Below are 23,935 nucleotides of genomic sequence, written 5' to 3' on the forward strand. Positions count from 1 at the left end.
ACTATTCCTAAAGACTACTTAAAGAAATGACAAAAAGCTGCATTAGCTGCCATGTATGCTTGAATAACATTTTCCTTGCAACATATAAAGGAATGAGGTGCAGCACAAGACTTTTGCACAGTTCTGTATTAATAATGTTAGCATCTGTGGGGTTTCATCTGAATGAATGAAACGATCTAATTAAAACAGATGGTGGCTATTCCCTCACACCTAACAGATAAAACAAATAGCCTAAAATCAAACACAACTATCAGCCGCTACATTAGAGTCACATTCAAAACATTTAATGTATGGACCCAACACCTGTTTGTGTGCTGTACTGTCAGGCACCTGGACTGGCAGAAAATCCTGGGTGGATCTGGTTTGTTGTGAGGTGTGCAATCCATGCTTGATTGTGTCAGGCTCTGGGGAGTTTTGAGGTCAGTGTGATGCCTTTGACCTTTTGTCTCATTTAAACAATTCCAGAGCAGTTTTAGCAGTGTGGCGGGGTGCATTGGTCCCCCCCCCCCCACCAACTGGCTGTTCCTTCTTGAGCCAGCAAGCAGCTGCAGGTCTCTAATTGAAGTCTTTCTTCCTACTGAAGGGAGTTCTTCTCCTGTCACCAAGCGGTTGCTCATAGGGAATGGTCGGATTGTTTTTTTTTCTCTATTATTGTAGAGTCTTTATTAAATAAGTAATTAAATTAAACAAGTAATTAAGTTACTGCTTAGTTTTCAGACTGAGGCTTTAAAAGACACAATATTATTATTTAAAAACCAGTATTATAGCAGAAAGACTGTCTAATTGAGGTGAAATTTCTGATGTTTCTGAGTTGTTGTCAGAGCCACAAACCAAACATTTCCTCACTGAAAGTCTCCAGTGGTTTAATTTAAATAACCGATTGAAGCCCAAAGATGTAAATGCATCAATATTTCACAGCAAATTAAAAAAGAGACACAAAACCACGATAAATCTGTGTAGCAGAACCTCATTAATCATCTCTGCAACCCCTTATGGCTAGAAACACTGGACTAAAGTCTTTAAGTCTTTTTTAAAACAAGTCCACTGCAATCTGTTAATAGTAAAATGCTGGCAGTGCAGTGGTGCATCAGTAGTACAGGTGTAATTATGTACAACTACCACTGTAATTCAGTGTTTTGACATTTTTAAAACTGTCTAAACCTTTGTGGGTTTCCCCACCAGTGATGGGCTTGATCCAGCTAAGCTCAGCTAGCAGGATCAAAAAAGAAGTGTTGCTGTCTCTCTGCCTCTTGTTTCTCTGTGTTGTTTGCAGCATCATAACGAGATGCACGCACACACTCTTTGGGGGGTGGTGGGGGGTTCTTGGTACGATCAGCTTTCACTTGAAATGTTGTGTTGCAGACCTGCAGAAAAAGAAAATCATTACACACTGTGGTTTTTGCCCCCATCCCCCCAGTCTCTCCCATCACGTCAATTACAAATCGACCTTTATGTATCTACGTCATTTATTTCAGCACCCTCATCACGTCCTCCCGTCGCCGGGTCACTGAGGGTGACTCCTTCAAAAAGAGCGTAGCCGTCGCATCTACATTTCAGATCACTGACTGTATCTGCCCTGCAGATTTGATCAGCCTGCAAAGTCCTTGCAGAGCAGATCAAAAGCCCTTTAAAGACTTGTTTATGAAGCGCTACCTGACATATTCAATTTCACCAGCTGTGGCTCTGGCCTGTCAGCTGCACTGGATGATGGCTGATCAAACAACAGCTGTGGAGGCCATTAAAAAAAAATGTCCATCGCCACCTATGCCTGCATTTATATTTTACGAGGCCAGTTAGCGTGAAAATCCTGCCTAATGCTACACCCCGCTTTTGATATCTCAACTTAACAAGCGCACTCTGAGCAATAAATAAGATTAGCGCGCAGAAACACAGTCAATTCATAATCCTGGTGTGAGCTGGTTAGGAGAGACCTAGAGCCACGCAGATCTCCGTGTAGGATGGAGAAATGACTCAACAATACCCAAAGTGAAAAGAAAGAAGCAGATGGAGGAACGTGTAAATATTTGGGACCTGTTTGGTAAAAAATAATGTTGCCCCTGACCTCCCAGCAGCTTCCCATCCTCTGTTACCACGAGGCCAGGAGCGATAACGAGATTAGCATAAGCACTTTTAGTAAGTCACTGTGAATAGGATCCTTAAGAAGGCTTAAACTGTCCCCTTTCACCAGCGGTTGACAGATAGTTGAGAGCTGACTGGCACATCTGCTTGGTCGCCGCTCTGTTCTCTTAGAGATCTTCAGCGCTGGCAAATCAATGGGAGATCCATCACTTGAAGGGACGCAGGGTGCAGGGAAGGAGAGCAAATCACTTCTATAAGTGATAGCAGCTATCAGGCAAATGGGCAGAAAATGGTTCCTAATGGTGCCTGGTATGTCTGGTGTAAACTGCACCCAGACTCTTTGTCGTCCATCACCCCGGAGCATATGTAACCGAAAGTAGGGAGGAGGCAGGAAGAGGAGAAGAGGGAAGCATCTGCTCGTTCAGCGTGGGAACCCCTCAGGGGGTGACACGGTAATCTGGGTTCACGTCAAACCGAATCTGGCGCCTGTGCGGATGATGCTGTGTCAGTGGCTAAGTCTGTGTGTCAAGCAGCTGAAAGTCACTAAATGTGCACCGTACCCCCCCGCCCCCCCCCCTCCCGCGGTGTGCGACCTTCACTCGGGCTTTCAAAAAAAAAAAAAGAAGAAGAAAAACCCTCTCATTCTCTCTCCTGGCTTTGTTAAAATCCTGTTGGTAATTGAGGTATAGTTGACTCAAAGCTGAGATAATTAAAAATGAATGACTCCGACCCTTCTCTACACCCCCCCCTCCCCCCCTCCCCCAATTCCGACAGAGAGCGAGAGAAGGAGAGGAGAGGCTTTCCAGGGCGACAAGCTCGGCAGGATTAGTTCTAAACTTCAGTCACGAGTCATGACTTGACAGTAGCAGTTGGTGCTGAGTAAACAAATAAGTCTTTAGATTCGACCACTTCAATTACCCCCCACCACCCAACACCACCACTACCAGCCACCCAGACTGCTGTTTTCCCGGAAACAGTAATCACATTCACTATTAATGAGCCATGATGTTCATTCTGGACCCATCCACTCCTCTCAGTAATGCATGCTTTTCGGAACTGCGTGTGCATATTTTACACCTTGCCACACCAGATGGATACCTGCGGTGTCCTGGTTGCGCTCGCTGTCTGACCCCCGGGGCTCCTCTTTACATGCTCAACCATGAATGATGCTCGCTCATCGGGAGAAATTGTCTGATGTGCGATTTTGACTAAAACACTGCCTGCAGAGCGGAGATAATGAAACGCCGGGCTGCAGCCCGGAGAGCGAAGGACGCCAACACACCTGTTCAAAGACCTCAGTTTTCCTTATTACTCTAACTGCGACGCCAACAGGCTCTTCATTTTGTTAAAACACACACGACAATCTCTTTCAATGAGACATTTGACCTCGAGCTGCACACATCAGTGTCCCAGTGTCATTTTTCCCCTTCTTGCCCACCACATGATCTTCATTAAACGCGCGCAACTGTGGCATCAGAGGTTTTACGTATAGGTTTAAGTGCTCATGCAGAGGAATGAAAAGCCCATTTAGCAGTTAACAGCAGTAATTTCAGATGTTTCTGTGTGTTGTTATGTCTAATATATTTGCTTATATTGGCAAATAGTTTGCAGTCCACAATAGATACAAAAGGTTAAGAAATTTTGTAAGTATCTTTCTGCGTTATTGTACATGTTCTGTGTTTCACATTCTAATCAATCCAGTCCCTTTTGGCCACTTATAATATTTTTACAGAAGTGTTGTGTTATATTTTTGTCATTTCTGCTGCACTCTTGGCTCGCTCTTGAAAAAGAGATTTTTTTTTAACGCCAGTGAGAGTTTTACATTCATAATTAAACAATATATAAAAGCCTCTTTGACAGAATCTGATTGCAGCTTCTACCTCATGACAGGAATCTTTCTTTCTAGCTTTATATCATTCACGAAAGAATTTTCTGACGTATGTTTCACAGATTATTTGCCAACAAGTCATTTACAACCGTTACAAATACAGACACTTCTTTTTATTTATTATTGGGGAAACAGCGGAAATCATTTTTGGCAGGCTGGCAGTTCCAGTTGTGAAGGATGCTGGTGGCTGGTGGTGATGGTAGGGGGTTTGGATGGCTGTTCGGGAGTATGACAGGACTCCCGCATTTGAGATTCGAGAGGAGTGAGTCAGCATGCTCTAAGACTGGGGGGGTCAGAGGATGTTGAGGGTAGGAGGCAGACTAGACGCGAGCATGGAAACTCATAATAAGCATTTGCAAAGCGGGTCAGAGCTGTGCAGCGTGCAGTCTTGTGAATGAGGAAGTGTTTGTGCTCTGGCCGCAGGGCTCGAACTGCTCCTATATCTGCCAGACCTCCACCACCCAAAGGTCTATCACCCAGGCTCACCTCCTTGCTGCCCCTTCTTCATCCAGCCCCCGCCACCCACCCCCTCACACAGTCCCCTCCCTTGCCATCTTTGTGGAGGTGCGCTGAATATCGAAGAGCCAGAAGCTGCATGGCTGGCTTACAAAGGATGCTCTCTTCCCTGTCTCCCGCACTCCGCGTCCTGTTCTGCTCTACATTCTCCCTTTACGCCAGGCTCCCCGTGCCCTCCTCCTCCTCCTCTTTTCTCGTCTCCCTCTCAGTCTACGAGCTGCTTCGCTTTCTTCTCTGCACCTCTCGCTCTCCTCTCCGTTTCTTCACCGTCACCCCCGTGACTCTCAGCCTCCAAACCCTCCTCGCCGTATTTGTTTCACAAAACCTTCCATCTTCTCCTCACTGCACCGCCTCCCCTCCTTTCTCTCCGTCTCTTTCTCTTTCCAGAAAAGCATCTATTATTAACACACACCTCTGGCTCTCGCCAAAGACTGAACCGAGGTTCAGGCCAAGCTTCTCAGCATTTTTAATCACCCGTAATGAGCGAGAAATAATTTAAAAATATATAAATCAGTGCCTGAATGCAGTGTGTTTGGGTGATAGCGGTTCACTTATGTCTTACACAGTCTCCGTGCGGCTCTTTCTTAACAGGTTTTCCCTACGCAAGGCTTTATTATTAGAGGCACACCAGCACATTCATGTATAGCAAGTATGAAGAAAAAAAATCAATCAGGCAGCATGAAACCACCAAAATACACCGTGAATCAGAGCTCGTATTGCAAGGGGGATAATGCACTTCATGTCAGTCCTGATATCACGGAGTCGTTACTGTAACTGTAGAAATTAGTCATGCGCAAGTTCCCACTGCGGAGGTTGTGTTTAACCTCTCCTGCCGCAGGATTTTTTTCTTTTTTTTTTGCAGAGGCTGCTGTCGGAGGGCACAGGCACGGCGCTGCTGTCAGATGACTGAGGAGATACGCAGGCGAGGGGCGTCCCGGGTGACAAACGTGGCCTCTTTTCATCATCCGCTTCCCTCCTCTCTTTGAACAAATACAAAGGCTCAGAGCCAACTACTACTTTGAGTTGCAGAGCTCGAAGAGAACTAAGGGATTCAGCTATTATTTTGTCCGGAAACAGGGCTCTAATTGCAGGGGAAGATGAACCAGAGAAGCTGAAAATGAGATGAATCTAGCCCCTCCTTTTATTTTTGTGGTGTTTTTGGTTTTTAAATCACTGGTTTATTTATACTGGTAAACATCAAACAGAAACAACAGCAAAAAACCAAGAGCAGACGTCCTCCCAGTCACCGTTTCTCTTACATTTCATTTGATTTACAATGGTTGTCATCGGCATGACACGATCACTTCAGTAAGTTAGGGGGGGGAAAACACAAACAAAGCAAAAACATGAAAATGAATCATTCCCCTGGATCCACGCGTAACATCAGATTACTTCCCGCACCTTGTCACGCTGTGGGTGTTGGCTCAATCGTCGCTCAAATCAGTCATGACAGGAATCCTATCAGAGTTGAGTCTTCGTGTAATTACGTGATAAAAATGTATCGATTCAAACCGGAGGGCAGTATTAGGCTGAGTCGACTTGTGCCACACACACACACACACACACACACACACACACACACACACACACACACACACACACACAAAGAAATGCTGCATTGTGCTGTGTCTGGGGGTGGGCTGGGTGGGGATGAAAAGATAGAGGGCTGTCAGTCTACTACATTCTTTTCCTACACCTCTGGGATGTAAAGCACATTCGTAATCTCTCCAAAACCACATCCAAAGTAATTAAGACATGTCACTGTCTGCAGAGCTGGAGACAAGAATCGTGTAGTCTACAGAGATTGTATCACTTTAAGTAACAGGCAATGAGATTGTTAAGTATAATAACCCCATCCCCTGTGCGATGCTTCTGTTATAATACAGTATTGTCCAGGTTACTGCATTCGATACCACATGAACACTTACGGTTGTACTGAGATATATAGTATCTCACACAACTAAAACATGTTTTGTTTTGTACATGAAGTTTGATTTATACATTGTTGTGCCTTTCATCAAAGTTTGATCAAACTCTGTTATAAAGAAGACTTTGATAGGTTATAAGGTAGAAAACAAATGTGAAACTTTTCCCGTAAACCCTGTGTCGCCTGCCTTCTCCCAGATATACGAGAGAAGCCTACAGGTCCTTCAACAAAGAGCACAAAAGCTCCAAAACAACAACACAAAAAACAAAACAAAAAAAACCCCATGGCATAAAATCCTGTCTGCTCACCACGGGCCACAAATCCAATCCAGCAATCCAAGAGAGCGCAGGTAGCAAAACTTCAAAATCATAAAGTGCTCTCCAGAAGCCACTCAGACCTCGAGAGCTTGTCCCTGGCCCGGCGAATGTTTGTTGTGCTCTCGAGCTGCGGCAGCTCTCCGCTCATTGACAGGCTGCGTTTGGAGCGCAGGCTGGCCCCGGTTTTTGGGTAGGCCACGTAGCAGCGCTCCGCGTACGACTCTGCGTTGAACGAGTGCCTGCGGTTCACCCTCGCCCCTCCTGCGGGAACAGTCATGTATTGTCGAGCAACTTGATGGGGCCGCGGAGCCCTGGGGATGGCAGTCAACTTGGTGGGCTGGCCCGGTACAGCGAGAGTGATGGCTTGGGCCGTTTTCACATCCGACGAGTTATTCCGGTTCATGTTGTCGAGCTCGACATCTGCTTCGGCTCGGCGAGCCTCAGAGGGTTTTGTCGGAGCGGTCGAATGCTTGGGTCTCGGAGTGCCCGGGGAGGCTGGGTGCCAGCTGTGACTTCCAGCTGAGGTAGAGACCGTGCAGTCAGGGACAGACGGTTTCGTGGATGCCACCACGACAGGCGGTCGCTGCTTGGCTGGCTCCGGGGCAGGCAGGGCGACACGGAGGCAGTCCTTGTCATTCTTCTCTGGCCGCAGAACCTGCTTAGAGAGGGACTTGGGAATCCCACAGCCCTGTAGCTGTCCATCACTGCTCAGTGACCTAATATCCCCCATCTCTAGTGCCTGACAGGAGACAGGGAGAAGGCAAGAGCGAGAGGAATGAAAGCAAATCTATGAGACACACATTTCAATACAGACAGAACTAATAAGGATTAAAAGAACAAAATGCAAGGAATCGTCGCCCACTGACCTTATCTGTATCCCCTTGGTTACACACCCGATAACGCACAATGAGGAAGATGATAAAAGCGAGCACAGACGCCACGATAATCCCTCCGATGATAACCACAATGGTACCACCGAGAAACTGGGACTGCATGAAATGGCATCTCAGGTACTGCGGCTCAGTGGTAAAGTGGATGCAACCAATCACCCTGGTGGCGGTCAGCGAGGTCACCTGGTCGTCATAGATGGCCAACACGCACAAGTCGTAGTGCGTACCAGCCGCCAGGTTGTTTACTAAGATGCTCTTACTGGTCGGGGGTATCATCCTGTAAAAAAAACAAGAAGAAGAAGAAGAAGAAGAAAAAGAAGAAAAGGCTTTGTGACTGTTCCGACATACTTTAGATTAGAGAAGGCTGAATGAAAGGAGACAGAGCAAATCAGATTATCAGCCTTATTGTTTTGTAGGGATAAAAATGACATGACAATCATTTATCTCTCAGGGGGCTATTTACGATCTGTCTAGGCGTAATCTTTTGTGACATTTGATTTATTCTCTCAAACATCATTACAGATAAAAGGTTGCTTCGGTAGCTGGGGACACGCGGATCCCCCGTTTGTTCACAACATCAAGATTACAGGACGGGACACAACTCTTTAATGTCTCTTTAATTCTGTGGCCGCGGCTGAAACACCATATGTGTTACTGACTTTGAAGTTCATTTAGGGAGAAAAAAAAGGGTGGTGGTGGGGGGCAGTGGGGTATCTTGCGAAATGATCCTATCATATCACAGTGATTAGCACAAAATATGCGGTGAAAGGGTGCAGAGATGAAAGTATCCTGTGTACGCCAGTTCCTCAGATGGGCATGTGTGAAGCCTCTGATGCTTTTTTTGTAAAAACTGTGGAAGACTAGTCTTTCATCTTCCTATGAGTCCTCAGCTTAGTGCTGACATTCTGTTTTGATTTTGTTGATTAAGCATTATCAAGCTTCTGCACGTCGTAAATGACACACTCCAGCAAGGGGAGATTACGAGTCGAAGAATGAGAAGTCAGATACAGTGCATTAGTCTGTCTTCCTGATAGGATTAATAGACGCCACAAATAATCGCGTTGACAGCCAGGTCCATTTCTTAATGACTAAACATCCAAAGTGATTTAGAGATTCAAAGAACACCGTGAAGGTAAAACAAGGGCCGTGGAACGCATACATATGCTTAGATTCAGCTTTAAAGTTTGTTGGGCAGTAAGAAAAGGAGCTTTTTCTTCTTCACATCTGCTCACCTGTATACCAATGAATCATCGTACGTCCCATTATATTGGATCTGAAACATGCGGATTCCAGGAATACTCCTGTGGAAGTTGAACTTGACCAGAGCTGAGGTCGAGGTGGCCTCAGCAATTACTACTTTCTTCTCCTGGCTCGTCTTTGCATTCCCCAGAGGCACCCCTCCTGCCTCTGCCCCCGTCTTGGTCACTGTGGCGATATCTGATGAGCCGGGGTCACGCTCCTGCTCCTCGACTGTGTTATTGGTGATGTGAGGGAGTTTGGTAATGACCAGCTTTACTGCACTGTGGGCCTCTCCGGCTGGGTTGGAAGCCACACAGGTAAAGGAACCTGAAACAAAAACCAAACAGATTAACTTTCTCCTGCCTTAAATTCATCACAATGTACAAATAAGCCCTGTGGGTCAGAAATGTGTAATAGAGAGCTTGGCAAAGAACCAATTATATATATTATTAGTTCCAATTTCTTCCGTTGAATCTATCAGAAAATGCCAAAGATGATACTTATTTGTGCAACAACAACATCTACAGAAGATGAACAGTTTCTGAAAGTCATAACCTTAAGAAATAACAGGAAAAAAAATCAGCAAAGACCTGTTAGATGCATCTGGATGTTCAGCTAATCCATTTACTGTCCAAGCCATTTCTGATACACTTCAGTGGAAATGTGACTGTCAATAAGCCCTTCTTAAGGAAGGGAAACAGGGAGAAAAGTCTGAGGTATGCCAAATTACACAAGAACCGGACTGAAAGTCAGTGGCAACAGGTCTTATGGAGTGCCAAATCCAAATTTGAAAAATTTGGCTCAAATTTTTGACAATATAGAGGAGGTCAGGAGAGAAGTACAACAGTAACCGTCTACAGCCATCTATAAAACATCTCTAAAACATGGTGGAGGCTCTGCATTTAGCCACTTTTGTGGATCTTCTAAACATGTGTGGATATATAAATGCAGAAAGGTACCCTAACATTTTGATCCATCATGCAATACATGAGCCGGTGCAGTAAAAGCATAGCTAAACAGAGAAATACACACAATAGAACACTATCAGTCATGGATTGACCTCTCTGGAGCAAGGACCTCAACATTACTGAAGCAGTGTGAGATAATCTTGACAGAGAACAGAATAAAAGGGAAAAACATCCAAAGAAGAGCTTTGAATGTCCTTCAAGAAGCCCAGAGAACTATTCATGAAGACTACTTGAAGAAATGACAAGAAGTCGCCTAAGAGAGTTCAGGCTGTGTTGAAGAATAAAGGTGACCATATCAAACATTGGCTTTCAACTTTGTTACAATTGTAAAAACTCTATTTGTTCCTCATAGTCTGTATTTCCATATATAATTACACTTGCTTCACTAAGTCACTGCACCTGTTTCCAATTTTCCTAACCAAATATAAAGAAATGAGGAGTGGCTCAAGACATTTGCACAGTACTGTATATTCTCTTGTGCACTGTGATCATTGTACAACTTCCTCGTCTGCTTGGTGTAACGGTTGTGCAGACAAATCAGAGTGGTTACAAACAAAGCACAGAGCCATGCATACTCTCTGTGTTTCTGAATTATACATTACTCTGACCTTAGAGGATCCTCCGGCTCTGCTGATGTGAATTATAACACCAGAATAAACTGAAATGAACTGAAATGGAGGTAGTGGGATATTTTTCACCTGCTTTTTTGTCCGTTCTTTCCATCCTGTACAAATTTATGCTTGACTACATTTGTTTTTACTGACTTTGTGTGAAAATTTCTTTGGATACAAGGCAAAAACTGCAGTTTTTCAAATGGTCCCCTGAGGCTGACTCCAAAAGGCTAGTCAGTGATAAACTCCCATGCTGAAATGCGACTATTTCCAGCAAAAACACATCAAATAAATTGAATTTAAAAAAAACCCCAAAGGTTACAAAAACAGTTTCAGTCCTTCTAGCTGATTTCCCCATTCATGACAACTGTGCAGTTTTCAAATTGTGCATTTTTAGGGGTCATTCTGTGCAGACAGATGGTTGCCAAGACAGGCGGATATAGCCAGTAGCTCTCTACAAGGCTTCACCGTAAACAATTTAAATGAGTGAACTGGACCAGACTTGATGTTTATGGTGTTGGTGCTTTTCACTGCACTCTTAATGCAAATATCTGACAAATAAAAGTGCTTTCTGTGTGCCTAATTGGACTAACAGATCATCCAAGAAGTCTGTGCTCTGCGAGTCAAATTCTGGTATTTCATTTTTATGTTACTTAGCACTAATTACCAGATATGCGATCTGTGCAAAACACCCATCCAGTCTGTTCTTTCAACAGTAGCTTTTACTTAGCACCCCCCTCCCCTCTTATTTATGGTCACTTCTGGCTTCAGACTGGAAACATTGGAAAAACATCACCTAGCTCTCTCCAAAGGAAAACAAGCTCAGCCTTCCAGCACTTATGGACTAATTAATACAAAATATCTAATCTTTCTAGTGTTGTACTTGAAAAGCTTCTGCTTTGAATCAGGACAGTTCTAAGGACTACCTCGGGATAAGTACCCACTGTGGAAGTCCTGAGCAACTAGATATCAAATTCCAAGTTTTTTACCTAAGCAGCACTAACAGAAACTCTAAAATGATGTAATAGTCAGCCAGCGGATGGTAATACAGCATCACCTCTTGCTGTGGTCTTTTATTTTTCTTTCTAATCCTGTTTCGGTCTCTGCACGTTCTGTCCACATAGCTTCACTGTGGTCGACACCTCGTATCAAACTGATGAACATTGCTAGTGAAGATTTTTTAACATTTCGCTTTGATGAGTCCAAATCACATCATGTAGCTTGTGTTGCACATAAGCTCAATACAGCCTGGAGTCCACTATCAGTTCACCTCTCTGAGCTTTCGTGCCATTTTAAAGGCTAGCATGGGGAGGTCTGTGTTTCCTGCCAAATGTTTCACCAGCTGGAGCTTATAATGGCAGTAGCTTTTGATAGTTTTGCTTGTGTGTTTGATCAGTCAACACTTACATCTAGACTAGTCACACAGCACGTCCCGTCACTCCAACTTCCTTCAAAGCTTAAGCAGAAACAGTACTTACACCGGCACAAGGAGCTTAAAAAGGACCTTTAGCTTCGGCTGCTGGCGATAGTGAATACGAATGTGTTTCAAGATGTTAGACACTGTTTCTGGAAAATTTCAGGTATCTAAAATGTTAATTGTTAACAAGTAAAAGTGTCAAAACACATTTCTTTGCAAACAGATGCATATGACAGGAACTTTGCCACGAATAAGCACACAGGCACGTCTCCACACTCAAAACTTTATCACCCGGTGTAGGTAAATACTACAGCCTTCCATGCTTATGTGCAAGCAAACAACTAATTCCGCTCCGTCAACAACATAAAAGCCCAGTCAGTGCAGTGTAAACAGACCGGAGTCCTTGACAGTGCTGATTAGGATGTCCAGCGTGCCGTCGGTGTGGACTACAGCCCTGGAGGAGTTGGACATAAGGCGTCCATCAGGTGCAATCCAGTGGATAATGGGGTCAGGGTCGCCCCTAGCCTTGCAGCGCAGAGTCACACTCTGACCCTCCAAAGCTCGCAGCTCCTGAGGCAAAGGGAGGAACAGGCAATCAGAGCGAGAGCTTCTTTTAACACCAATTAGATAAAGACCCTGATCAAAACTGAAAAACACAAATTACACACAGAAGTACTTTTGTGCTGCACGGTGTGGCTTAGATATTATTATTAATGCCGTTACTGATGATGTTGCGTTTCACAATCTCATTCCCTGTGAATGTAATCAGCAATTGATCATTGTCACGTTACTGAATTAGCATTATTATAACGGGAAGATCATCAATGAGACAGTACATCGCAGTTCATACGCTTGAGTCCAAATATAAGTTCATTTTCTCTGCAATTATGCAAAATAGGTCTGCTGAATGTAAATGAGATGATATATCTGTAGTTCTTTGGCAAGGATTTGATCAGATAATTTTGTTTGGATGCAAGGATAGAATGAGTCCGAGCTTCCACTGTGTATTGAGAGCTGCACTGCGGTTCCATCGCTAAACTGCAAATAGCTTTATTAAAACTGAAAATCTGACCAAAGAACTCCTCTAAAAACACCATCAGGTGCTGCAGTTTGATTTCATTTTTCAAGCACTTTATTTTTTATGATTTGCGAGCTGAGTGGCCCAGATGAGTCCCACAACTCTTGTAAGAGTTCTCTGAATCACAAAGCTAATATTTGGTGTGACAGTCAAAGGCAGCAAATAGTGCAACCTTGGATTAACTAAGGCAAAATCCGATGTGTGGCTCAGAGTGAAGCAGTACAGAATATTGCGTCTTAACGGTCCACAGCTTAACTCGAAGACGTACCTGAGAGTACCTGGTGATGAGAGGAGGCTCGCACAGGAACTCCTCTTCCGAAACAGTCCAGAAATAGCGTCCGGCGAGGTGTTGCGGTGAAGCACAGGTCTCCAGATCATCCTCCCTCTGCAACCTCCGCAGCCAAAGAAGCTCACAGTTACACCTCAGTGGGTTGCCCCCAAAGCTCAGTGCGAACGATGTAGGCCCCATTTTCCCAGATGTTGCCAGGACCCCAGCTCTCTGGAAAATAGGATCAGGAGGAAGCTTCTGGAGCTTGTTGGAGGTCACATCCAATCGCTTAAGCTTCTGCAACCCAGAGAAGGTGCCCTCTGGGATGTAGCTGAGCATGTTGTGATCCAAATTGAGCGTATGGAGATTGGGCATCCTCTGAATGGCCACCCAGGGGGCGCTTTCCAAGTTGTTGTAAGACAGGTCCAGCTCCTCCAGTGCTGTCAGGTCATTAAAAGCCCCGCTTTGGATGTGGGTGAGCTGGTTGTTGTTGAGGATGAGGTGGTGCAGCTTGGACATGCCGCTGAAGGTGTCGTTGTTGATGCGGGTAAGCCGGTTGCTGTCGAGGTGAAGAGCTCGTAGGTTCTCCAGATCTCTGAACGCGTGAGGCGCGATGGAGCCAATAGTGTTCCGAGACAGAGTCAGATCCACCAGCTTGGTCATGTTTGCAAAGTCTTTGCGTTTGATGCTGGTTACAAAGTTATCCCCAAGACGCATCTCCACCGTGTGCCTGTCAATGTTAGGGGGCACAAACAGAAGCCCCTTTTTGTCACACAGTGTGGCCAAATTAGGGTTAAGCACCTGGCAGACGCAGCGTTTGGGACAGATTTGAACTTTGTGGGCCTTCACAGCCACACCGAGGATGATCAGATACACCAGGAGAGACTCCATTTGGCTTGTCATCAGGTTGATGCGCCTAAAAAATAAACGAATGAGAGACAGAGATGATCAAGCTGTTTGTGAAAATGGCAACAAGTGCAAACCCTGAGATCTATAATTCAAGCTGGGCAAAGTCACATTTAAAAAAGGAAAGAAAAATGGGCAATTCTGCTCTGCAAAGTTAAAGATTTTCCACTAGGCTGCAAACACTATTACTGTCAGCTCACAGCTCTCGTTTTTATAGCGCAAAGTCTGAGCAAGAAGCTAAGCAAATCGATGCCTGAACAAACAATAAATGCTGCACCATTAGACATGAAACTAATTAGTCACCTGCCGACTTGAGAGTGAAACATCCCTGGTAGTCTTGTAAGGTTTTTGTGACAGCTCTCCTTCTAAGCCCCTACTCCTCTGATCATACTTTTTTAAATATATGATCATGCCAGTCCTTTTATGTTTGTGTACAGAAGGATGAAAGTCTAGACTGGCAGTCCAGGGTCTCATCAGAATTATCCTGATATCTCCCAGGATCATATCGCCAATAGGAAGGGATGATTGGGCCCTGTGCCTCAGCGAAGATGTGCTATGCCTTGTTATTGATTTTCTCTCTTCTCTCCCTGATGCTGCTCTTACTTATGACACAGCTGAGATGTGGGGGGAATAAGGAGGGATCCATTTGATGCATCCTGAGACATTGTCAGGGATATAGCATCTCATAAAAGTAAGACTTTGGAGATCAGATGTACCAGAGCAAGAGTGACAGAAGTCGAGATTATATTTACTCTTTTTCTTTCTCCTTTTTTTGGTTGAACATGCAATATTCAGCCCTCTGGGTGTCCAATTACAGCACACAGAAAAGGACACCAATCAAATCAAACACAGAGAACAGGAGATCCAATCCCACAACCTGGGTGAAAATCCAAAGGCCGACCTTTAAATACAGACGAGAACGGCTGATTTATGATTACAGCTTCCTGTGGTTTGCCGGTAATGCCTCTATTGTCCGTGTTGGGACTCTAAGAGTGTGCAGAAGAAAAAAAAACAGTTAAAAAAAATCCAGCCTTAGCAGAGAGGCCTGTCAACTGAGTGCCTTCATGTTTCAAAAGATTCTGTTGCACTGGAGCGGTGACACACAACTCCCGGTGTAATAACCTTGATAGAGTGAGAATGAAGAAAATATCATAGAGTAAAGAAAACAGCAGACAGGACAGGTGTGATACCCTGCCATGCGAGGGCATGCGGTGCCATTCGCTGACAGCTGGGTAAAACGTATTACAGCCCTAACGAGGAGGCAGGAACCATTCCTTTTAAAATGGGCCATAATAGGAAGGGGAGGAATGATATTGTTGGAGACAGAGAGAGAGAGAGAGCACGCTGGGTATGACATTTTCATGAACGCTGCTGATGAAGCAGCGGAGAATAAATGTCTTTTTCTGACCCATTTTTACACGGGACAACGTTACCAAATCCCACAAGATGTGTGCGGGGAGCCGCGGTGCACCGATCTGAGCTGGCGAGAAATGGACCGTGGGATCATTATTTAATGTTGTCATGACTCTCTTTAAAGAGAGCAGATGACTTCACCGTGAAGCAGTGCTGCAAAGCCGTGTGTAGTGCTTTCCAAGTATGCGTGCAAACTATCGACTTTTTATGTGCGCGCACAAAGCGTGAGAGGACAGCCTGCCTAAGTGTGTTCACGTTGGTGTGCCAACCACCTTCTGCTCTGACTCTGAATGGTACGGCCTCTGGTTGTGCAATGAGGCAGAGAGGACCTGCTACTTCCAGACTCGAATGGCGCTGAAGACACGATATTGATTCACTCTGTGGAGATGAGGCTTCTTCTTTCTATTTTTTTTTTCATGGCTGAAAACTCAGCCAAACGTGAAGAGAATGGTTGCAACAGTAATCTCTACAAAATTTGTTCTGTGAGGACAAAAGGACAGCCGCTCGCTGCTTAGATGGGCCAGGAAATATCTCTTACTGTCCCTCAATTTGCATTTAATTACTGGTCTTCCACAGAGATTTGCATAACAGGTTGCACTCATCAGGTACATGAACAAATAAGTAGATGATCAATCAATGTATTCATCAATCACACACTTCATCTTCAAATGTCAACCTCCCCCCCAAAACCTCACAGAAAATCATTATCCACTAGGTCGGCCTGTTCATTATAGTGGAGCGACTTGGGAGGGCCACAAATAAACAAGAAAACAGATAATCTAGTGATGCATTAACCATACTCTCCTTCTTAGTTAATCAAGTGTTCGTTTACTACCTCCGAGCAGGTCTTTTCACCCTCGGAGAAAAGAACAGACTGACAGCACACTCCCACACATAAGCACACACACCAGTGGGTGGGGATTTGTGCCTAATAGAGCCAGATCACTACACAACAACCCCCCTTCCTCATCCCCAGCTACAGAGACACATTCATGTGCAGCAGCAGCAGCAGCAGTAGCAGTTAACAGTAGGAGAGGGTATCTATAGCCTCCCTGGGGTGGCATTGGCCAAGAAAAACCTTATGCAGCATGCTGCATGCCAATCCGGCCGGTGAGGTCATGGGGGATATGTTTTCAGATGGTCTAACTTATGCTGGAGCTCATGTGAGAAAGCCTCTGCAATCCGCGTCTGGGCAGGAAATCAGGGAAAGCATCCCTGCGAGGAGGGGAAGATAATGAGATGAAGTCTGCCAGCGTCTCCACGCAGGTCGGCACAACGGCAGCGGTGGCATCTCGGTTTGCGTCTCACCTGAGTTGGCCGGTGGGAGGTGGTGGAGGGTGGAGAGGCCGGACATTTGCTACACTGCCATATATATATATATATATATATATATATAAGCTGTGTTGTGTCAAGGAGGTAAACTGATGCTGCAACGTGACGGTAAAACGGTATCGACAAAACAGTGAAACAGCTCCTCATCCTGCCTGCTTTTATGAGAGCAAATGGAGCCGCAGCATCTGCTGAAGTGGATCATATTTTGACTGAGCTGGTAGAAATTCTATGTTGTCGGGTAAACGCTTGTGTAGATAAGAGCAGCAGACCAAACATCGATGCTGTGAAGCACCATCCAACTCACTAACACATGTGAATGTGGCCATGTGCTGTGACACCCTGGCTTCCTTTCGTTTTTCTTTTTTCTTCTTACAAAGTCTGCAAATGTTAGAACGTGATAGCTCTTTGGGTGACAGCCTTGATGCCATGGCAACACCGCAAACGTCAGTTTTAGGGTGAGATGTAATCAGTGGCTGATTTTTTTTCTTCTTCAGATAACCTAATATTATTTAGAACAAAGAGTCCTCTCCGAAGGAAAAGGACCTTGACAACTCTTTTGCTCGAAGGCCAGAGCAGACCCACTGTAGCATTTCTGATGAGGAGATTGTGCACTCAGCTAATTCTGGATTGAATTGGATTTTTTTTCCCAGTCTTGCACGTAATAAAAGCCAAAATGACTTGATGGGGAAATCTGATGCAGATTAAATGATTTCTCAGCCCGTGAGTGCATGTCTACCCATCCACATGCGTGCCAGACGGACGGCATACTAAGCAGACCCAGCTGCATCAACAGAAGTGCAGTTCATCAGCATTTACATCGCCTTCTTGTAATTTTTCCCCCTTCATCACAAGAAATTCACCTTGATACACTAGACACCTCGTGACCGGGGGCGTATAAGCACTTTGCATATTCTTCTTTGAGCATTTCACTGAAGCAGGTGACAGATTTTAAATTCTGATCACCGATTTGTGATCTTAATTCTTGCACCGTTGCGACGTGCCCTGAAGTGATGGGCTTATGACCTGGGATTGTCTTCTGGTAGAAAGGGAACACAGAATCCTCAAACACTAAGTCTGAATATCAATGTGGCCTCCTTAAGTTGAATATTCTGCATGATACATACCAGCAGGTGTGCAGATACTCACATCTGTCAGTTCCAAAGTGAATTTCGGGTAAAGGAAGTGCAAAAACACTTCTATTGGTGACAGCACGACTCCCTCATGTTATCATTTACATGTGTGTGAGGGGAAGGGGGGCAGCCATCAGCCATAATGAGATCTCCGCACCTTCTGACTCATTTTCCTTCTTTCAAAGACCCCCAGGATACTGGATTTCTACCTCATGTAGCAGCACTAGCCAAATTGTCTTTTTTAAAAAAAAAAAAGCTTAATAATGCATAAATCTCCTTTACCTTATTAAGTTGTGTAACCATAAGGCATCTCTCACATACTACACGTGTGAAGCAGGTGTGCAAGTTTGTGTGAGCCATATCTCAGTTTCAGATCTGGATGCAAGCACTTCTCCAGTGGGGGAAAAAAGCTACACAATAGGTTTTGTGTAGCTTTTTTGTGGGGAGACAAATTTGGGTCAGCGAGTGTGGAGCTGGTCTGCAGAAAAGCCCGGGTGCTGAGGAGCCACACATCACTCCTCCTCCGTCAGTGAAAGGAAGCAGCACATAAGCACCAACATTTGAGTGCATTCACAGAGCACAGAGAGCAAATAGAAGCAGCAAAATGAGGCGTGGGCCTTGTTTCACTGGTGTAGCAGTTACAATCATGCCTCGGGCACTCATGAATAATAAGATACGTGATAACTAACACTCCTCAGACAGGACCATTATACCTCATCCTTTATAAAAATTAAAAAAAAATCACTAGGACCATTTCCCCCATACCACCTCCTCCTCATCCCACAGACTTACAATCCTGTTATCAGTTTAGGCTCATTTAGACTTCATCACAGCTTAATTACTGATGAGGAATTTGCATATCAGTTATGGGTTTGACCAGAACACACCAGAGACAAATCTCTCTAAAACACACAAGAAAACACAAAACACATGCAATAAATCAGCCCTTTCCTGCACATGAATCACAGCCACCACGGCCATTATTCTCAGTTTCACCTATATCAGGGGGGAGGAAAAAAGCAGCACCAAACACATACAAATGGATACTAAAAATAAATTTTAAAAAAAATGTTCCTTGGCGTGTGAGATTTTTTTTGACCTTGCGGTACAGGTCCTGGGCTGGTGGGGTTACAGCCACAACCCATGTCACAAGGGAAAATCTGAGCGCATTCAGACGGGTCCTAAGAGAACTACTTCAAGTCAATATTTCGCTTCTTGAAAGACAGACTCCGCAAAAGAGTTCACACGCTCCAATTCACACCAAAGGCAGCCTGTAAAATACTGATTTTTTTTTATTATTTTACCTTGTAGCTGAAACATGGAGCCAAGTCACAGGAGGGTGGGTTTGAGCTTATTTCCTCCCAAGGGGGCTGGCGGCATACCGAGAGTGGCTTGCCTTAAAAAAGAAATGTGCTGCCTGGAGATAATTCAGGTGTCCCGAAACACGCGTCTTGGTTCCTACAGCATGTGACGGCCTGCGAAACCAGCGATGCCCTTCAAGAAATCCATAACCAGCAGATAAAGGACGGCTCCTTTGCGATCCTGTGTGAGCGGTAAAATGTTACTCTAATTCCCCCTATCGAAAAAAGGGACTAGACAACAGGCAACCCCCCAAACAAACAGGAAAAAAAAACCACACACAAGCTGAAGGGTCCCGGCGTGGCTCTGAAGCTGCAGCTGTATAGGGATCGTCTCTACTGCGCATCCGCCTGGATGCAGCTCCAGAAGAGAAAACGCCTCTGTAGCTTTGTAGCGACGGGCAGCTTTAACATCTACAGCAGCGCTGTGAGCGACTGCTGCTTCCGCTGCTGCTGCCGCTACTGTGCTCAATCCGGCCAGATGTTCGTATCGCTTTCACGGGCTTTCGCTGGCGACGCAGGGTTCAGTGTGAGTTAATCCAGATTGACTGAAGGGTTGCTGCCGTAATATATCCCCTCCCCTTTCCCCTTCCCCTCCTTACTGCCCCCGGACTACTGTCAACCACCGACCCGGCTCCATTTCTGACCAGAGGTGTTGTGCTCGGAATGGTAATCGGTGCGCTCTGAGCTGCACAGAGACCATTTGTGTGCACAGACAGATGCAGTGCCTCCCAGCCTATCTCACAGGCAGGCATCATCATTTATTCATGGAGACTGAACTCTGCTGCACGAACGTTGAGTAGATTGAGCTTATGATATTCTCTAAGAATTCAATTTGATTAAATGAAGAAGAAAAAAAATATGGGGCTGAGATGCTGATGCAGATTCAGACATGCAGGACATGAAGGCTAAGAAAGCCAGGCAACAACAAGCAGCCCGTAGGCTTAAGCAAGACTGGTATTGAAAAATCCATCCATTCTCTTGGATCAAACCTCTGCTGCTGCAGGTGCTTCTAGTGGGTGAACGCCAAAAATAGGCTATAGCTGAACAATGCTGCATGTATTACATAGATTATTGGCAAGAAAGTGTTGAGTTGGCTGAAAGAGAAAGGCCCGGCTCCCCCGTGGGTCTGCTTGGCGCTGGACCCATCCCTATCTGATGCAATGATCCTATGGCCTTTTGTGCAAGTTGGCAAAGTAGCCTATATGTGCACAAGTGTATTCAAGTGCAGCAGCACTGTAGTTTTCTTGGACTTGCTGGGTTTTTTTGTTGTTTTTTTTGCTCCTGTAACAACAATGACCTATACCACCCCAGGGCCTTACAGCACTTTGAAATAGGTGTTTGTTGTCATCCAAAAGAATTACCCTGAGGATCTCTACTCTAGATCAATAACTCCATCCAGTTACAACACACCCACTTGAGATCAATATGAATAGCCTAAGTGGTTTAAGCATTCACTGTTATCCAGAACTGGAAGGGCATGAGCTTTTTGTGCACGAACTGTACATGTATGAAAACATGTCACACTATGACTTTATTGTCTCAAAAGATTTGCAGAATCAATGCATCCTTGTGAGCATGATTTTTTTTTTAAACCAGCCACATCAAGAACATGTTAGCATTTTGCTGGTGGGAAGTGTTAATGTCAAGCTTGCATCATGAGCTCACAGTTGGTGATATGAAATGACACTGACATGTCTTAGGCTTTTTGTGATGCGTTCCTTTACTGTTGTGATTCAGACTTTCCTGCTTTGCTTTTCTTTCTTTCTTTCACCGGTGCATGTCCCTCAGGAACCGCTGGTATGTGAGGCTGTCTGCTCGCTCGCCGCTCCGGCTCTTCTTCTCCAAAAACAGGCTCACGGTGTCCCGTGGAGGGTCAGTGATGCTGCGACTCCACAGGGTCTCTGTGATCCCCAGCAGCTCACGCACGCATGCAGAGATGACCTGCGGGGTACACAGCGGGATTTAAGAAAGCACGCTTAATGTTTACATTATCTAACCTTATTTAATAAAGTCGTCCCACTGAGAGGGAGAGGAGAATCTTGTATAACAGGGAGAAAGGTTACAGGGTTACACTCATAAAAACTGATGTATCAAATGACTTACAGGTTAAACCAAAAAATAATTATGACTTAACAGCGTGTACACGCTTCTTTGCTGAGACTGTTTTTCTCCATACCACTCATACCACAGTTTATGCTTCCTGGGAGTTTAGCAGAGTTGAATGGCACATTTAGCCAATTTAGTTATGACCCCAGAAATACAGATTAGAAAAAACAGTCACTGTAACTGTAAACAGCCTATATTGGATAGAGCTGATCTGAGTGTGTTTTCTGGCAGTGATGTTTACAACACACGCTTTAATTGGATGTCGCGCTGCTCTGAGAAAAAAAAAGAAAGAAAGCCAAACATGTGCTGTTATTTTGTGGTGCTTCCAGTCAACTTGTAGTAGTGCATACTGCAGAGACTTCTAACACAACTGAAGGTGGTTATAACAGTTATTTTTAACACTGTTTTCTGGCTTTTTATGTGTTATATCGTCAAAGAAAGATATAACGCCTTTATAACCTCCCACCACATCTTAAGGGGGATCAATTACACCTTTACCCATGTTTTGACCTTTATAAAGGGGATAATATATGTATGAGTAATCCCTATGAACCTTTAGAGTGCTCTAGACTTTTTCTGCTCTTGGCTCTGTACAATGACAGTGGGACAGGATGTTCTCAGTATGGCCATCCGAGGCCTTAGATGATAGGAAAGATGGATGCAGTCACTGTGATGTCAACTAGAACATTTTCAGCCTCATCATGTTGGTGTTTTGAAGCCAGCTGTGACTGGAGAGGGATTTGTTTGACTGAGAAACCAATTTATCACTGACAATTTGTCAGGCAACTTCCTCGAAAATCCTCCTTTCTTACTTTTACACAGAATCTTTTTTACAAACTGGATGTCATGGTTTATTCAAAATGATCTGAAACAAGGGACTGCGTCCTAAAACTCATCAGGAAAGAACTGCTACATTCTATTTTCCCATAGACTTCTATACAACTAAAACCTTTTTTGAAGCTGCCCCCTTTTACTGGTCATTAGCTGGTCATTAAAATATATAAGATTAATTGCATTAAATAGTTCACTTTTTAGACTCAGAAGCTGTCTCAATCTTTGATACTATCTACACTCAATCAATCAGCCAATTAAGTGGCAGCAATTTAATGCATTTTAGGCATATAGACATGGTAAAGATGACCTGCAGAAGTTGTTGGTGCCAGAAGAGGTTGGTCTAACTTTTTCAGAAACTGCTGATCTAATGGGTTTTTTCCTGGACAACCAGAGAATGGTTCAAAAAAGAGAAAATATGGACGAAAATGTTTTGCTGATATAAGAGGTCAGAGGAGAAGGGCCAGGCTACTATGAAGCTATGAAGGTAACAGTAATACCAAACTCATTACAATAGGCTGCAGAAGAGCATCTCTAAATGCACACCATGTTGAACCTTGAAGTAGACTGGTTACAGCAGCAGAAGACCGCACCAGGTGCCACTCCTGTCAGCTAGGACCAGTAAACTGAGGCTACAATTCCCATGGGATTACCAGAATAGGACAACAGAAAACTGAAATTTAAGTCTTAGGCAAACAGATCTGGCTTCCGAGCTAGGCAGCCCTACCCACCTGCTGCTCATACCATTTGTTTACAAGTGCCAGCCATTCAGAAGAAAGATGGCTGTTTCAGAGAGAGGGTGACCTTAAAGACTGTACTAATACGCAGTATAAGATAAATACGAATTTGCGTAATCCGCGAATGCTTTCGAAGTATCTAACAATAAAATTATGGAGCGTTAACTTAGCATGACAGATCCCCTTTAAGTGATGTGTCACCAACCCTTTGTGTTTTTAAATGCATAACCTGACTCTATTAAGCCATACATCAAATTTTTTATATATAAATAGGGCAAGGTGATAAAAATGGTGTTGCTTATTTAGCATCTCATATTACCTACTTGGCAAGTTCTAGCCAACAACTAGAACTAATGCCTCTTTTTAATACCTGCATGTGTTTAAAATCTGTGACTCCCAGTCTTGGCAAGTAGATGCAATTCACGTAAATAAGCTTTCTTCCACTTATGAGGTTGTCCGTGAAACATGCCTGCGACAGAAAGACGTAATAAAGTGAGAAGTTTAAGGAGTGAACTGATTCAATGGAGGCTAACTAGCTTCTTTTTTCACCTTGTCAATGTTGTCACCTAAGGTCAGGTCAGGTTTAACTTACTTTATATTGTGGAAATCCTAAAGACTCAATCCATCTCGCAACATCATGACAATCCCACTGTAGGAACTCCATGTTGCCTTTAAGCATGTTGCCATGGAAACTGTTACCTGGCATTAGGCGTTAATAAGCGTTTACTTCGAAACGTTTTTATAAAATCACTTTTATTTTTATTTTGTCCTAAGAAAGTACCGGGCCTTGTATTTACGGCAAGGGACATCTTTAACACAGAAGTTTGAAAACAGTTTTTTCCTTATCCTTTTTTTTCCAGGATCAATCAAGTGTCACCGACGACTCAACTGCTATGGCTTTGTTTTCCTCGCCACAGCCAA

At 44.3% G+C, this 23,935-nt stretch overlaps 2 protein-coding genes across 3 annotated transcripts; both read right to left on the reverse strand.

The window, feature by feature from the left end:
* Positions 1 to 6,301: 6,301 nt before the first annotated feature.
* Positions 6,302 to 21,172, reverse strand: lrfn5b (leucine rich repeat and fibronectin type III domain containing 5b). 2 transcript variants are annotated; one of them, XM_026143155.2, is made up of 6 exons: positions 21,032 to 21,172; positions 13,199 to 14,114; positions 12,248 to 12,422; positions 8,850 to 9,183; positions 7,594 to 7,894; positions 6,302 to 7,466 (listed from the first exon to the last, which is right to left on the reverse strand). In XM_026143155.2, coding segments are annotated over exons 1-6 (2,418 nt in total). In that variant the 5' UTR covers positions 21,034 to 21,172; the 3' UTR covers positions 6,302 to 6,776. The 2 variants fall into 2 exon arrangements, with proteins under 2 accessions (XP_025998940.1, XP_025998941.1); XM_026143156.2 differs by lacking the exon at positions 21,032 to 21,172 and adding an exon at positions 19,284 to 19,883.
* LOC113006909 (leucine rich repeat and fibronectin type III domain containing 5b) lies at positions 21,037 to 23,744 on the reverse strand. The gene is made up of 3 exons (XM_080290078.1): positions 23,607 to 23,744; positions 23,385 to 23,483; positions 21,037 to 21,281 (listed from the first exon to the last, which is right to left on the reverse strand). The coding sequence occupies exons 1-3, from the start codon at positions 23,718 to 23,720 to the stop codon at positions 21,108 to 21,110; spliced, it is 387 nt and encodes a 128-aa protein (XP_080146204.1). The 5' UTR covers positions 23,721 to 23,744; the 3' UTR covers positions 21,037 to 21,107.
* Between the last annotated feature and the right edge of the window lie 191 nt (positions 23,745 to 23,935).

The sequence above is a fragment of the Astatotilapia calliptera genome, chromosome 15 (assembly GCF_964374335.1).
Source record: "Astatotilapia calliptera chromosome 15, fAstCal68.1, whole genome shotgun sequence".
Classification (NCBI taxonomy): Eukaryota; Metazoa; Chordata; class Actinopteri; order Cichliformes; family Cichlidae; genus Astatotilapia; species Astatotilapia calliptera.

Coding starts and splice junctions, on each gene's coding strand:
- LOC113006909 (XM_080290078.1), bottom strand. CDS start 23,720: ATGCCAGGTAACAGTTTCCATGGCAACATGCTTAAAGGCAACATGGAG. Junction 23,484..23,606: donor TAGGATTTCCACAATATAAA/GTAAGTTAAACC, acceptor TTTCTGTCGCAG/GCATGTTTCACGGACAACCT. Junction 21,282..23,384: donor CAGATTTTAAACACATGCAG/GTATTAAAAAGA, acceptor TGTACCCCGCAG/GTCATCTCTGCATGCGTGCG.
- lrfn5b (XM_026143155.2), bottom strand. Junction 7,895..8,849: donor GATGATTCATTGGTATACAG/GTGAGCAGATGT, acceptor TTTTTTTTACAG/GATGATACCCCCGACCAGTA. Junction 7,467..7,593: donor ACCAAGGGGATACAGATAAG/GTCAGTGGGCGA, acceptor GTCTCCTGTCAG/GCACTAGAGATGGGGGATAT.